Here is a 16,334-nt window from a genome sequence, read left to right on the forward strand (position 1 = left end):
CCTTCGTTGCGGGCATATCCCCAGTAGGGGGTGTGTGGGAGGCAGTTGATCGATGTTTCTCTCTCATCGATGTTTCTAACTCTCTATCCCTCTCCCTTCCTCTCTGTAAAAAAATCAATAAAATATATTTAAAAAAAAAAAAGAAAGAAAAAAGTGATAGAAATAATTCAATGGAGATCTAATTAGAAGTGAACTTTTCTCATTTGTACTCTCTGAAAGCAAGTTTAGAATGAAAAATATACTTTCTACTTTAAAAAGTTGGGAGTTGCCCTAGCTGGTTTGGATCAGTGGATAAAGCATTTGGCCTGTGGACTGAAGGGTCCCAGGTTCAATTCCGATTAAGGGCACATGCCTGGGTTGTGGCTCGATCCCCAGTGGGGGGCATGCAGGAGGCAGATGATCAATGATTCTCTCTCACCATTGATGTTTCTATCTCTCTCTCCCCCTCTCCCTTTCTTTCTGAAATAAATAAAAAAATATGTATTTCTTTTAAAAGCTGGGATTTTAACTTTTCCACAGACTAATAACCAACATTTCAGACATTATTCTGTTTTAAAAGACATGCACACTGGTCAGCATTGCTCAGTGGTTGGATCATGGGCCTGTGCACCAGCGGGTCGCAGGTAGATTCCTGGTCAAGGGCATGCACCTGGGTTGCAGGTCTGGTTCCCACCCCCCTTTCCTCCCACCCACATTAGGGCACACATGGCAGGCAACCAATGTTTCTCTCTTCTCTCTCTCTTCTCTCTCTCTCTCTCTCCCTCCCCCACCCCTTCCACTCTCTCTAAAAATCAGAAAAAATATCCTCACTTCTAGGGTGAGGATAAAAAAAATAAAAATAGCCCTAACCGGTTTGGCTCAGTGGATAGAGCATCGGCCTGTGGACTGAAGGGTCCCAGGTTTGATTCCAGTCAAGGGCATGTACCTTGGTTGCAGGCACATCCCCAGTGGGGGGTGTGCAGGAGGCAGCTGATCGATGTTATTCTCTCATCTATGTTTCTAACTCTCTATCCTTCTCCCTTCCTCTCTGTAAAAAATCAATAAAATATATATATTAAAGAAATAAAAATAAAATGACATGCACAAATATAATAGAATCAATCCCTGTGGTAAGGGAATTTCCCCGTATCTTGACTCCATAAGTGTCAGTATCTTGGGTGTGATAATGTACTACAGTTTTGTAAAATGTTACAATTAGGGGAAACTGGGCAAAGGGTTCATGGGATCTCTTTTTATTATTTCTTACAATAGCATGTGAATCTATATTACTTCAAAATAAAATATTTAATATTTTTAAAAGAAAGTGAAAACATATGCCTAAATTATTTGGTCTGAGAAAAATTGCAAGGAATTATTTAAATCATATGAGTTCAGGTTACAGCTCATTGATTTTATGACTCTACACTGACATCTAATGACTGATGAAAAGTTCTATTCTTGAATTTTTTAGACATTTCCTGGCAACTTGATCCAAGCATATCCACATGTTGACAAAGGCCTTATTGTAATAGTTGTATACACATTCTTCTCAGAGTTCTGTACTCTATTAATTAGATGTCATGGATAAAAAGCTATGCAAATGAAGTACACAAGACCATATGTTCTGGTCAATCGGGACCTTCTTATTTATGAGTACTTTTTTTTGATAATTTACATGCACATGTATAACTTCAGTGTAAAAGGATTAAATAACTTTCAATTAAAAATATGTCACAAATTCTTTAGAAGAACAGACTATTTAAGTTTTTTAATGTAGAGTATGAATGGGTACTATTTGTTTATGGCATGCATATGGTATCTTGCATTATGATGGTTTTCTATAACTGATGTTCTAATGATATTGGTATTCTAAATGTTTAAACCTCAAACAGACTTTCATATAGGCAAATAAGAAAGATATATGGTTACAAATTAGGTATATGTTTAGAAGAAATTGTTAGTTCGTACACTTCACTTTAGTCATTGAACTGCACTTTAAATAATATTATAGTAAACTATACCCCACCAAACACTACAGTGCATTAGGGGCAGACCTTTCCTTGACTATGAATTCAATTTGGTATATTTACCAAAGCAGATATGAATGGAGAAAACTTTACATTTTAATTTACTATTCTTTTTTCACCTTGCAGCAAAAAGAGATGGAGGAGATAGAGGAGTAGTAGAGAAAGAGAGAGAGGGAAGGAGGAGGAAGGAAGGAAGGAAGGAAGGAAGGAAGGAAGGAAGGAAGGAAGGAAGGAAGGAAGGAAGGAAGGAAGGAAGGAAGGAAGGAAGGAAGGAAGGAAAGAAGGAAGGGAGGGAGGGAGGGAGGGAAAGAAAAACTTCTAGCTTCTTAAGGCAAAATTGAACTTCAGGCTGGAAATTTCCCTTTTTAGTCATCCACATACCTACCAATTACACTTGAAGATTTAGTTACAGCTGTTAAAGTAGTCCAATAGAAAAGACATGCAGAGATAAAAAAGTCAAAACTCGGGGAACAGAGAAGCATAAAGAAAAAAAGAAATATACTATAGCAAAATGACTGTTATAAAGCTAAATTGACAGGAATCACTAAAGTCTGAGATTTAAAAAAAAAACAAAAAAAAAACAAGACTAATGGCAAATGATGTGCTCTTAGATGTAGTATAAAGAAAGAAAGTCTGTGCTTCATTTTCCCCAAATTTCCAACAGGAAATCAGGTGTAAGATGAAGGGTTTATATTGGAAATTAAAGAGATATTTCTGACAAGGAAACAAAATACAACAAAAAATGTTACTAAGCATTGTGTTGGATTTTTTCGTATAGTTGTTTATCTCATTGGAATAAAGGAAATAATATTATAGTGTCTGTCATAGAAAGTATAAACAACAATTTTGCAAGCACTGTAGTATGCAAGGACTTGCACTGAAACTTCACTTTATCACCACATAACAAAATTATTTTTTCTTTTTTTTTATCCTCATCTAAAGATATGTTTTATTTTGAGAGAGAGAGAGAGAGAGAGAGAGAGAGACATCAATGCAAGAGAGAGAAACAAGGAACAGTTGCTTCCCGTACACACCCTGATAGGGGGTCGAACCCGAAATCTTTTGATGTACAGGACAATGCTCCAACCAACTGAACCACCTGACCAGGGCATAATGAAATTATTTTTAAAATGTGATCACGTGTATGCACACATACATATGCAATAAAAAATACTCTATAAAAATTAAATACAAAAAGAAAACAATAAATGTCCTATAAAAAATTAAAAGGCAGTCCCATAATATTGAAAGGCTTCAAAGTGCATAGTAATGTATATCCTATCTAATAAAAGAGAAACATGGTAATTAGCCATACCTCCGCTACCCTTCCCATTGGCTAATCAGGGTGATATGCAAATTAACTGCCAGCCAAGATGGCGCCGGCAGCCAGGCAACTAACGCCAACAGGAGGCTTGCTTGCTCCAGTGACGAAGGAAGCCAGGTTCCCCACCTGCCGCTGACAGCCTCTGAGCTCCTGAAGCAACAGCTCCAAAAGATACAATGTTTCAATTATAGAAGCTAAAAGATGGCGGTTAATTTGCATATACCAGGGGCGAGTGACTGACGACAACATGGAGGCCAAGTGGCTGCGAGGACAGAAACGGAGCTGCAGCCGCTGTGAGCGGGAGGGGCAGCGACCTGGAGCGGGAGGGGCAGCGGCTTGGAGAGGAAGGGGCAGCGGCTGGGAGTGGGAGGGCAAGCCCACCCACTGTGGCTGGGAGCACAGGGGGCAGCGGCTGGGGGCGGAAGGGGCAGAGGCTTGGAGTGGGAGGGGCAGCGGCTGGGAGCGGGAGGGCCAGCCCAACCACTGTGGCTGGGAGCATAAGGGGCAGCGGCTGGGGGGTGGGGGGGGGCAGCGGCTGGAAGCTGAGGGGCAGCGGCTGGGATCCGGAGGGCAAGCCCAGCCCCAGCGACTGGGATCAGGGGGGCAAGCCCAACCACTGTGGCTGGGAGCATAAGGGGCAGCGGCTGGGGGGGTGGGGGGGCAGCAGCTGGAAGCTGAGGGGCAGCAGCTGGGAGTGGGAGGGCAAGCCCAGCCCCAGCGACTGGGATCAGGGGGGCAAGCCCAACCACTGTGGCTGGGAGCATAAGGGGCAGCGGCTTGGAGCGGGAGGGCAAGACCAGCTGCAGGGGCTTGAAGCGGGAGCGAAGCCCGCCTCAGAGAGTTTCGCTCCCTTCTCTGCTTTGCTCCAGCCACAGGAAGACCTATTCTTGCAGGAATATTCCTGCAACGGGCCTCTAGTTTATTATAACAGCTTATAACCAGAGAGTTTTCCAAGAATATCCTAGGGAAATTTCTCTAACTGAATTTTGCTCTCACATGGTAAATATCTTCTTATTCCACCTTCTTTCTCTTACCTTTGCAGTCCTTTTTATTTGAAAGTAGAATAAAACCACTTTTACAAGAACATTGGTAACTTCCAGGTGTATTATCACAAATCTGACTGCAACCTCCATTTATGTTTGAGGGATTTTTGCATTCATTTATATCTAAAAACCAGAACATAAATTATTATTAAAGTGATAAAGCCTTCAGAAAATTCCTCAGGGGGTTGATCCAGATAAGCCAAATGGGTATATCACACATACCGAATTCACACTTCTCTCCTTGCCAACCTGATTTACACTTGCAAGTGAATGTAGCCTGGCCATCTTTGCAGCTCAGATATCCATCTTCATTGCATGGAAGAGGGTTGCATTGGTCTGGAATGGCTAAAGGAAATAGACATCTAGTTAATTTTTACCGCATGCCATAGTAAATAAAATGATATACTTTTTGATAAAAATCCTGGGCATGCAATTTACCATAACTAAGATTTGGAAATAGCATAAGTGCCCATCAGCAACTGAATGGATTAAAAAATTGTGGATCATTTACACAATGGAATACTACGCTGTGATAAAAAAGAAGGAATTCTTATCATTTGCAACAGCATGGATGGAACTGGAGAGGATTATGCTAAGCGAAATAAGCCAGTCAGAGAAAGATAAATATCGCATGATCTCACTCATTTGTGGAATATAATGAACAACATAAACTGATGAACAAAAACAGATCCAGACACAGAGAAGCATCGATCAGACCGTCAAACCTCAGAGGGAAGGCAGGGGAGGGTGGGGGTAAAGGGGAAGAGATCAACATAAGGACCTATATGCATGCATATAAGCCTAACCAATGGACACAGACACCAGGGGGGTGAGGGCATGAGCTGGGGGGTGGGGGAACAATGGGAGGATAAGGACACATATGCAATACCTTAATCAATAAAGAAAAAAAATTATTTATTTATTTTTATTTTCATTATTTTTTTTTATTGCTTAAAGTATTACAAAGGGTATTACATATGTGTCCATTTTTTCCCCCCGCCCTAGACAGTCCCCTAGCCTCCCCTAACCCCCAGTGTCTTATGTCCATTGGTTATGCTTATATGCATGCATACAAGTCCTTTGGTTGATCTCTTACCCCCCTACCTCCTGCCCCCCAACCCTCCCCGGCCTTCCTGCTGCAGTTTGACAATCGGTTTGAGGCAGCTCTGCCTCTGTATCTATTATTGTTCAAAAGTTTATAATGGTCTCTATTATCCATGAATGAGTGAGATCATGTGGTATTTTTCCTTCATTGACTGGCTTATTTCACTTAGCATAATGCTCTCCAGTTCCATCCATGCCGTTGCAAATGGTAAGAGTTCCTTCCAATAAAGAAAAAAATTTAAAAAAAGAAATCCTGTGCATGAAGCCTATAATAAACAAACAAAAAATTGTAAATCCTTCTTTCAAATAATACTTTTTCATAAAATATTGAGTCCATTAGACAATCTTTTTATTTTGCAAAAGGAAACTACTCTTATATTTGCAAATATATACAGTATTTTATAACTGCAATTTAGCTATTTTTTCATATATATTACCATACTTGACCATTAAAACAGTTCCATGAGATATACAGGACACATAAAACTACTCTCAATATTAATAGAAAAAAAATTGGGGACTTCCAATTTGGGCTAAAATGGAATAACAGAGACCAGATTTATCCTCCCGCCTTAGATAAATAGAACTCTGTCAAAATACATGAAATAATGGTTTTCAGACATTTAAAAAAAGGTAGCAGAGTACTGTGATCCTTAGGGGAAGGAATTTTCTTCATAAAATGTCAGAGCACTTTATCACCATCTTAATGACATGCCCATTTGTTTCTTTAGTCATTTCTGGTTTCTCTCTCCTCACGGGACACTGCAGGGTCCCTGGTTCCTACACATTTCCATGCCTGCTTCTCCAGCCTTCCTAGTCAACTCAGCGAGTTCCTTCCGTACTTCCCAAACAGCCCCCTCTGCTTAGGTTAGCTAGAGGAAAATTCTGTTTCTTGCAAAGAAAATCATTTTAAACCTAGCTGAAACATAATTACCACATGTTTTTAAATGTCCTCATAAGTTCATCAAGTTGTTTTTTAAAATAGTAATAAATTAGGGATTAAAATAACAGAAAGACCAATCAGAAATTGTTATCAAATTACTTTCCTGTCCTTTGGTAAATTAAAAAACTGATAAAGTGTGAATTAAATATGTGTGTTCAAATAGTTTTATACTTATGTAAGTTTAACTAACTTTATATTAGAGAAAATTCAGATAAATATCTAGATATTGCCAATGCTCCATGTAAAGCATTCACTGGACAAACATTCCAATCTTGCATTTTCAACTTCTTGCAATTTCACCTTTTTCACTATGACTCTCAGGAAACTGGTAAATCAGAGTTAGACAATGTACCAGGATTATCACTAGACTTTATGTGAACTTCAGAGGGAGAAGGATAATTTGGGATCATAACATTTTCCACACTTATGTTATTGATGCCAATAGTTAGGAAAATAACTTGGCTCAATTTTGATCTATTAACTGTAACATTTGGTCATATTACATGATTATGCAACAATAGACAAAATAAAGCTGTTGGGAATAAAATTCTGAAATCCATGACCTAAAGCTTAGTAAACAAGGCAGACAGCTCAATAAACATTAGGTGAAAAATTCATTTTTAATAAAACAGTAGCATTTACATATGACAAGCATTCTTTCAAATGCATTTTAAGCCAACCTCCCTGTTGGGCATAACCTTCAAGGGTTCATTTGTTAATTTTTAAACATATTTACATGGGTGTACTTTTCCCAGGTTTTTGTTTGGTTTTGTTTTTAAATTGATTGCAGAGGTATTTACCCTTGACACAGCTCCTTAGATCAGAGTAGGTATTAGTTGACTGACGTGCAGCAGTGAATAATCCAGCTCGGAAGGAGCCAAGACAGCCTGTAAATACAAACAAATGTAATCTTTTTAGAGTGGGCATGCTCACATGATCTGAAATCATGGTAGAAATTATGCAAAGAGGCACATTATTTATATTCCTGTGGACTTACAGATTCAGCATTCAAAGCAAGATTGCAAACATACAGGTTCATGAAAAATCTATACATATAAAAGCCTAAGCAACCATTTGACCGTTCGATCAGTACCTGTGATGCGCAATGACCACCAGGGGGCAGACGCTCAATAAACAGGCATGGAAACATGGAACAGACTGATGAATCTCAGAAGGAAGTGGGAAGGAGGGAGGGCGGGAAGAGATTAACCAAAGATCTTATATGCATACCAGAGGCCCGGTGCAGTAGGGTCCCTCAGCCTGGCCTGTGGGGATCAGGCTGAAACCAGAAGTCCAACATCCCCTGAGGGGTCCCAGATTGTGACAGGGCACAGGCCAGGCCGAGGGACCCCACTGGTGCACGAATTCGTGCGCCGGGCCTCTAGTAGGTTTATGAAAGTTCTCTTTGGAAAAGAACCTAAAAGCCAGAAGTGAAAACGTTCTTGGATTTGCAAAGAGATTTATTGTGACACAAAAATCTCTATAGCAAAGACCTATACAGTTTTCCTCAAATCTGTAGATCAGAGCCTGATTTAGAAAGTGTCTGTAATTAAGTCAATAGAATTAGTGTTTCTGGTTGCTGTAAACAACTTCCAATTGTTCCAATGTTGCATAGAGATTAACATAATAGTATTTGCCTAATGCCTCAATAGTACAAAGCAAAGCAGGTTCACTGCATTCATTTTGTTCCTCACTATAACGCTATGAAATTACATATGGCAACCTGGCAGAAATAACAGCTGAAAAAATAGAGATAAAATACTTACAGTCTTTGAAGTAACTAGGGGTCACTCAGTGCCAACAATACGTTCTTTAATAGTCCCCGAAAACAACAGTATATCACTTCACTGTGCGGACAATCATCAGCTTACTAAAAAGGTGGATTTCATTATCTTTTGCTGAGAAACAAACCCTAAAATTGGTAGCTTAAAATAACTATTCTACTTTAGTCATGAATTTGTGGGTCAGATATTTAGAAAGTGTTGGGCTGTTTGTCCCTGCTGCACATCCTGGAGGGTCCACCTCCGAGATAGCTTTTCATTCACATGTCCGACAGCTCGGGCTCATGGCATCGCTCTCTCTCCATGTGGCACATCATGCTGCAGGGCTGCTCCATGAGGTTGAGTTTCTCTTAGCATGCTGGTTCTAACGTGGCACTTCTTTCAGGGTAGCTAGCTTTCAGGAGGAAAAAGTGGAAGTTGCCAGGCCAACTAGGAGGCATTTTGTCACTTCCACCATTCTATTGATCGAAGCGGTCCCAGGTTCCACACAGATTCAAGGGGGAGAGGTGGCAAGCATGGACTCCATGTAGTGAATGGGAAGTGGCAAGAGGTATTGCAGAAGAGTATGTGTGATGGGAGATATTTCTGCAGCCATTTGTGGAAGGTACAATGTATAACAGGTTGATTCAGAGGCTCCATTTGAAGTCAGTATGTACATTAGTATCTTACTGCTGCTGTGACAAATTACCATAACCTTAGTGCTTAAATCAATGTAAGTTTATTCTCTTACAGCTATAGGAACCAGAAGTCTAAAATTACAGTCTCAGCCGGGCTGCATCCCTTCTGGAGACTTCAAGGGAGAATTGATTTCCTTGCCTTTTTTCAGATTTTAGAAGCCACCTGCATTCCTTGGCTTGTACCAGTAGGCCTACCTTCACATCACTACCAACTTTTGCTTCATTGGTATATAACCTACTACCTACTCTGATCTCCTGCCTCCCTGTATAAGGACCCTGATGATTACACTTGGTCTAGACCCGTGGTCGGCAAACCGTGGCTCACGAGCCACATGCGGCTCTTTGGCCCCTTGAGTGTGGCTCTTCCACACAATACCATGTGTGGGCGCACACGTACAGTGCAATTGAAACTTCGTGGCCCATGCGCAGAAGTCGGTATTTTGTGGAAAGCCGGTATTGCGTGGAAGAGCCACACTCAAGGGGCCAAAGAGCCGCATGTGGCTCGCGAGCCGTGGTTTTCCGAGCCGCAGTTTGCCAGCCACTAGTCTAGACTATGAAAATTCCTACACGCACCTTCTATTCACCTTTTTCCTCATTAATATTATTAGGGACCAAATTATTTGATTCTCTTTTACCACCTGATATAGGCACCACTGAACTACTTGTCTGAATTGGTCAATTTTAAAAAATAGTTCAAATTGCCCTAAACAAAAGTTTTATTGGCATTGTAGTGGAACCAGAGTCTGGCAAATTTTTCTTTTCTTTGAGAAACTACATTTGCATCTTTCTGTCTTTATATCACAGAAGATGCCATCACATAAAAATCTAAGTGTTTGTTCATTAAGTGGAAGACTGTTATTCATATTCCCCTCTTGATGATACATTACTATTATCTGTCTTTAAAAAGCCTGTTGCTTGCAGCTTTTTATCTCCATTTCCACTCCCAATCACTCCTTATGCAATTATTCTAATTAATTAACATGCATTTTTATTTGTATGTGTTCTTATAAAATACAGATTTATAATTTTGTGTACATGAATTTTCATTTCTATAAATGGTTGTGTAATATGTATCATGTTTTCTGATATTTCTTCCTTAGCATTATATTTTTATGATCTATCTATCCATGCTATTATATATAACTTATTGCTTCTAACTTCTAAATATTACTCATGGCATGCAATCACCATTTTAAAAATCCTCTCTATCTGCAATACTCAGATTGCTTCCAATTTCCCACCTCTATAAGCAGCACTGCAATGGGTATATCTTCATGCATGTCTCGTTAGCACATGAATAAGAAATTCTATGGAATAGATTCTAAAGGGTTTCTGGAATTGCAGGATCATTAGCTAGGCATGAACTTAGGGGCTCTCCAGAGGTGCACTCCCACCATCACAGCATAAGAATTTTCATATTCTGGCTTTCTAATAGTTTCCAGAATATATATCTATAATAATAAAAGTGTAATATGCTAATTAGACCGACGTCCTTCCGAATGACCTTCCGGACAAAGCCAGGGCTGCAAGGGATGCCCGCACCCGGGTGCCAGAGGGAAGCTGGTGCCAGCAGCCGAGGGAAGGAAGGCCTACTCCTGCATAAATATTGTGCATCGGGTCTCTAATATATATATGGCTAATATGCAAAGTGTCCCCTTGGGAGTTCAACTGGGAATTTGATCGCTCGCTATGATGTGTGTTGACCACCAGGGGGCAGCACAGAACAAATGAAGGCCCTGGCTGGCAGCGGGGGAAGGGAGGCTCCAGCTGGCAGCTGGAAGGCCCCGATCAGCCCTGATCACTGGCCAGGCCTAGGGACCCTATCCATGCCTGAATTTTGTGCACTGGGCCTCTAGTGGGTAATCAAGTGACATCTCATTGTTTTTCTGATTTCCAGTGAGATGGAGCATATCTCATTTTGTTTTAATTGGGGTTTCTTCCCTAGCTGGTTTGGCTCAATGGACAGAGCATTGTCTTGTGGACTGAAGGGTCCTTGTTTGATTCCAGTCAAGGGCACAGACCTCAGTGGAAGGCTCAATCTCCAGCCCTTGTCCAGCACATGTGGAAGGCAACCAATTGATGTGTCCCTCACCCTTCCACTCTCTCTAAAAATCAATGGAAAACTATCCTTAGGTGAGGATTAACACTAAATAAATAAGTAAATATTTTAAAAAATAAATAAAAATTGGGGTTTCCTTCTCTGAATAGTTTATTATTTTGTAATCATTTTTCTTTTGGCACTTATCCATTGTTCATGTAGGTTTGCAAAACTTTAAACATTCATAATATCATCTCATTCTCTTACCTGTCTCTTAATCATATCCCTTTTGTCTTTTAAGAGAAGTCCTTAATTTTATTGTAATCAAATTTACCAATTATTTTGCCTTATGGTTTGTGCATTTGAGGTTTTCTTGTTCCATGCCATTGATCATAAAGATATTCTCATATAGTTTTTGTTTCGTTTCAATTGTTTTACTTTATTTTAACATTAGTGTGTATTGTTATTTCACCTATGATCCATCTTTTCATTTGATGATAGTTAGGAACCCAGATTTATTTTTCTGATTATAGTTAGCCAGTCTTTCCAACATGATCTTCTAAACAATTCAAGGTGACATATGGTATCATCTTTACCAAATATTAGGTTCCATATATAAATAGATGTTTCTAAACTCTTTAAATTCATTAGTCTACATGTTCCTTTGACAATAGCAAGTGGTTTTGTTTCTATAGCATTGTATTATTAACTAGAGGCCTGGTGCACAAAATTCATGCGGGGGGGGGGGGGGTCCCTCAGCCCAGCCTGCACCCTCTCCAATCTGGGACCCCTCAGGGGATGTTCAACTGCCTGCAGGGATCGGGCCTAAACTGGCAGATGGACATCCCTCTAGCAATCTAGGACCACTGGCTCCTAAACTCTTGCCTGCCTGCCTGATTGATCGCCCCTAACTCCTCTACCTGCCTGCCTGATTACCCCTAACTGCCTCTGCCTGCCTGCCAGTTTGATTACCCCTAACTGCCCCCCTGCTGGCCTGATTACCCCTACCTTGCCCCCCCGGCCAGCCTGATTGCCCCAACCTTGTCTCCTGCCGACCTGATCACCCTTATCTTGGCCCCTGCCAGCCAGATTGCCCCTAACCACCTCTACCTCGCAGCCTAAGCCTCCCTCTGCCAGAGGCGACCTGGCCAATCAGGGGAAGGTGCCGCCCCCATCACCCCGCTGCTGCTGCATCACTCAATTCAAGAACATGAAATATTTTTCTATGATTTCAGTTCATCTTCTATGACCTTAAGTTGAGTTAAAATTTTCCCTCTAGCTGTTTTATATATTCCTAAGATATTTGTAGATATTCTATTGGATTTTCTGCTATTGTGAATGGTATCAACTTTTTATTTTTTACTGGACTATCCTATATAATAAAGATGTAATATGCAAATGGTCGTTACACAACGACCGGATCACGGATCAGCAGGAGGGTGGGGCAGTGAGCTACAAGCAGGTGACGGAGAGCTACAGGAGGGAGCAGGGCAGCAAGCTATGGGAGGGAGTGGGGGGGGGATGGGGAGCTACAGGAGGGCAGGGCAGCTGGCGGAGAGCTACAGGAGGGCGGCAGCGAGCTATTGGCTACAAGAGGGCAGCAGAGAACTACAGGAGGGGACAGGGCAGCAAGCTATGAGGGGGGCACGGATTTGTGTGCAGGACTACTAGTTGTTTGTATAAAGAACTACTACTGATTTTTATGGGGTAGACTCAGAACTATCTAATATTTCGTACATGTTCTAATATTTTGTCTGTGGATAATGTTTTTTCCTAGCAATATATCATCATATCAATTACAAATAATGATAGCCATAGATTTTGCCTCATGATCTATACTATTCTTACTTTTCTTTCCTTGATTTATCTGCAACCTGAAGTGCTTCTATTTTTGCTATCAATCATAAAGAGACTATATCTAAAGTTTACCCATTAAGTATAATGTTTTGTTCTTATTTTTCCCTTCCTTTTCTTCCTTCTCTTATTCCATCCTTCCATCCTTCCATTCTTTCTTTCTCTCATGTTGTGTGTATATCATTAGCATTACCATACATGCCAATTTACCCAGGAGAGTCCTACTTATTCTTTTTTACTTGGCATTTATCTAGTGTAATATTAGACATAAACAAAACATCAAAATTTGAAAGATAAATTACATGGTTATTCCATATATAACCTTTACAAAGCTCAGAAAGTTCTCCTATACTAGTAATTGTAGTTTGCCAAAAGTTTTTTATCATAATTAAGTGTTGAACTTTATCAACTACTTTTTCTGTATGAATTGAGGTACTAATAAACCACGTGGAGAATTACATTAATGGATTTTCTGATGTTAAACCTCCTTGAATTTCTGGAATAAAATCTACATTACCATGACATTATTTTTAATATAGTTTACATCAGACTGGATGTAATTTTACTTAGAATTCATAAATGAAAAGGAATTATATTTTTATTTTCTTGCATTGTCCTTATCTGATTTTGGAATCAAGATCCACACCAGTCTTTTAGAATAAACTCACAACATAGATCTTTTTCTATTTTTCTATTTTCTAGGACAATTTTAAGTGTAGAAGAACTCACTCATATAACATCTGGGTTTGGAGTTGAGGGAACACAAAGGAGAAAGCTTTAAGTGGGGAGGAGGTTAACTTATTTAGTTCTCATTTATAAAATCAAGTTCTCTATTTCTTCATGTAAAATTATAGATGTTTATATATTTCTAGGAATGTGTCCATTTTATCCAGTTTCTAAATATATTTTGGTATAGCTATTTGTAATATTTTATGATGATCTTTATTTTATTATAAATCTCATCTATATTGGGAGTTTCCAGTATTTCCCATTTTTATCCTCCACTTTGTTTTGGCATTCCCTCTTTCTTTTTCTTTGATTATCCTTACAAGAGGTCAGTCTAATTTATACTTTTCAAAGAAAGATATACTGTTTTTGTTAATCTCTCTTTTGTTTTCCATTTAACTTATTTCTATCCCTATTTTTATTATTTCCTTATTCCTTGTCACTCAGGGTTTACCTTCAAAAGTCTCTCTTGATTGGAATGCTTAGATCCTTTTTTAAGTATTCTGACCTGTCCTCCAACTGCCGCATCAGCAGTCAGCACCCGATCCCCATGCTAGGTCAAACCAGTCTTTAGTCTGCCCATGGGTTTCTCATATTTCTTGTTTTTGTTTTAAAGTTTTATTTTGTTATTATTAGTTCCTGGAATGCTAATGTTTCCCTTGAGATGATTTTAAGGGAAGTCGGCAGTCTGGGCTAATTCACCAACTTGGTAAGAACTAGAAATTAAAAATAATTTCTAATGTTTATATTTAGGCTCAGAATTTAGCATTCTTCCCCAAAAGTTTCTCTCCCATTAATAGAATCTTCCACTCTATCAGGTGATATTTTAAAGGTAATATATCTGGTAGAGTTATTTATTCTATTTTCTAAGGAAAAGAACACAACTTGAAAACCCAGAGCATTGCCCAGCTGCTGTGGCTCAGTGGTTGAGCATCAACCCAGGAGCCAAGAGGTCGTGTTCCATTCCGGGTCAGGGCACATGCTCGGGTTTGGGGCTCAATCCCCAGTAGGTGGTGTGCAGGAGGCAGCCGATCCATGATGTTTCTCTCTCATGGATATTTCTATCTCTCTCTCCCTCTCCCCTCCTCTCTCTAAAAATTAATTTTAAAAAAATCTAAAAAATAACCTGAGAAAAAATAAATATAAAAACAAACAGAGCATTTCTGTCCAAATTCTATGTTTTCAATGCAGTAATGGGATATGTGGAGAGATTGAGGTGCTTTCTGAACCCCTGAAACTCCAAATCTAAACACTGTCCAAAAAGTATGGGTTATTAGTGATCTGATCTCATGGGTGTTCTTATCTCACGGTAAGGAGCTCTATGCATGGACTGAGGTAATTAGTAAAATTACTGTTAGGATTACCATGGATAGGATTTTATCAAGTAGGTTTTTTATCAAGTAGAAAAATCTGGCCTACAAAATATATAAATCAAATGACAGAAAAGTTTAACTTAGAGCATTTCTTTTCTGTCTTCAACAGTGGAATTAATCACATATGCCTGTGTATAAATAAGGTCCAAAATATGAAATTTGAATTAAAAAAATAAACCATAGTAAGAATATATTTTATTTCATATACGGGTTGATTAAATGATAATACTTTACACTTAAAAAAATTAACACAATAAAAAGTGTATCTCCATAAATGTACTTATTTGGTATTCCCAATAGTTCTGAAGTTAAAAAATATAGTGTACATTTAAATACAGAAGCTAAAAAGTTAAATAACTTGCATAACCTAACACAGTAGAAATGATTTAGGTCTTTAACTAGAGCCTACATCTTACTTACTTATTTTTTTATTTGATACTTAGCTTTTCCACCATGCTGCCAAATAAGACAGGTAAAGAGAAGAGAAAGTTGGGTTGAGCCAGCAAAGAGGAAGTTGAGAAAAATAAAAGGAAAATAAAGGAAAAATGTTTTACCTAAGGAACTCCTCCAAAACACATAATATTCTATTAAAATCTTATTTATCTTTATCGAAATATACTCTGTGATCAAATGTATATATTTTCTAGAGTTTAGACACCTACAGAAACAGTTTCAATACACGGACTTAAGAAATAGAGATTAACACTATGTTTTTTAATGCAAGCTTGTAACTTTTTAATATTCAAATATTGCCTGTTTTAATTATAACATAATCAAATTTCTACCTAAAATTGAGAAGTTGAAATAGTCTTATTATTCTATCTTTTCTCCACTTTAACAGTGCAGACCTGTAGTTTTTGCTTTAGAAAGTGAGTCATGTATAGCCCTACCCGGTTTGGCTCAGTGAATAGAGCTTCGGCCTACGGACTGAAGGGTACTGGGTTCAATTCTGGTCAAGGGCACGTACCTCGGTTGCAGGCTCTATCACGTGTACAGTAGGCAACCAATTGATGTGACTCTCTCACAGTGATGTTTCTCTCTCTGTGCCTTTCTCTGCCCCTTCCAGTCTCTCTAAAAACCAAAGGAAAAATATCCTCAGGTGAGGATTACCAAAAAAAAAAAAAGAAAGAAAGAAAGAAAGTGAGTCAGACCATTGTGGACACTCATAAATGAAAGAGTAACTAGCCGGAACCGGTTTGGCTCAGTGGATAGAGCGTCGGCCTGCGGACTGAAAGGTCCCAGGTTCGATTCCAGTCAAGGGCATGTACCTGGGTTGCGGGCACATCCCCAGTGGGGGATGTGCAGGAGGCAGCTGATCGATGTTTCTCTCTCATCGATGTTTCTAACTCTCTATCTCTCTCCCTTCCTCTCTGTAAAAAATCAATAAAATCAATAAAAAAAAAAAAGAAAAGAAAAGAAAGAAAGAGTAACTACTTCAGGACTATGAAAATGAGCACTTGGTCCT

General features: G+C 39.2%; 1 protein-coding gene across 1 annotated transcript in view; it reads right to left on the reverse strand.

The window, feature by feature from the left end:
- The window catches only part of PROS1 (protein S), an 84,622-nt gene that overhangs the window by 40,888 nt on the left and 27,400 nt on the right, over window positions 1–16,334 (reverse strand). The window contains exons 4-6 of the mRNA XM_036349484.1: window positions 7,221–7,307; window positions 4,596–4,718; window positions 4,365–4,496 (exon numbers count right to left, since the gene is read on the reverse strand). Coding sequence (XP_036205377.1) covers window positions 4,365–4,496; window positions 4,596–4,718; window positions 7,221–7,307 — 342 coding nt within the window. The remainder of the gene's footprint in view (window positions 1–4,364; window positions 4,497–4,595; window positions 4,719–7,220; window positions 7,308–16,334) is intronic.

The sequence above is a fragment of the Myotis myotis genome, unplaced genomic scaffold (assembly GCF_014108235.1).
Source record: "Myotis myotis isolate mMyoMyo1 unplaced genomic scaffold, mMyoMyo1.p scaffold_m19_p_2, whole genome shotgun sequence".
Classification (NCBI taxonomy): Eukaryota; Metazoa; Chordata; class Mammalia; order Chiroptera; family Vespertilionidae; genus Myotis; species Myotis myotis.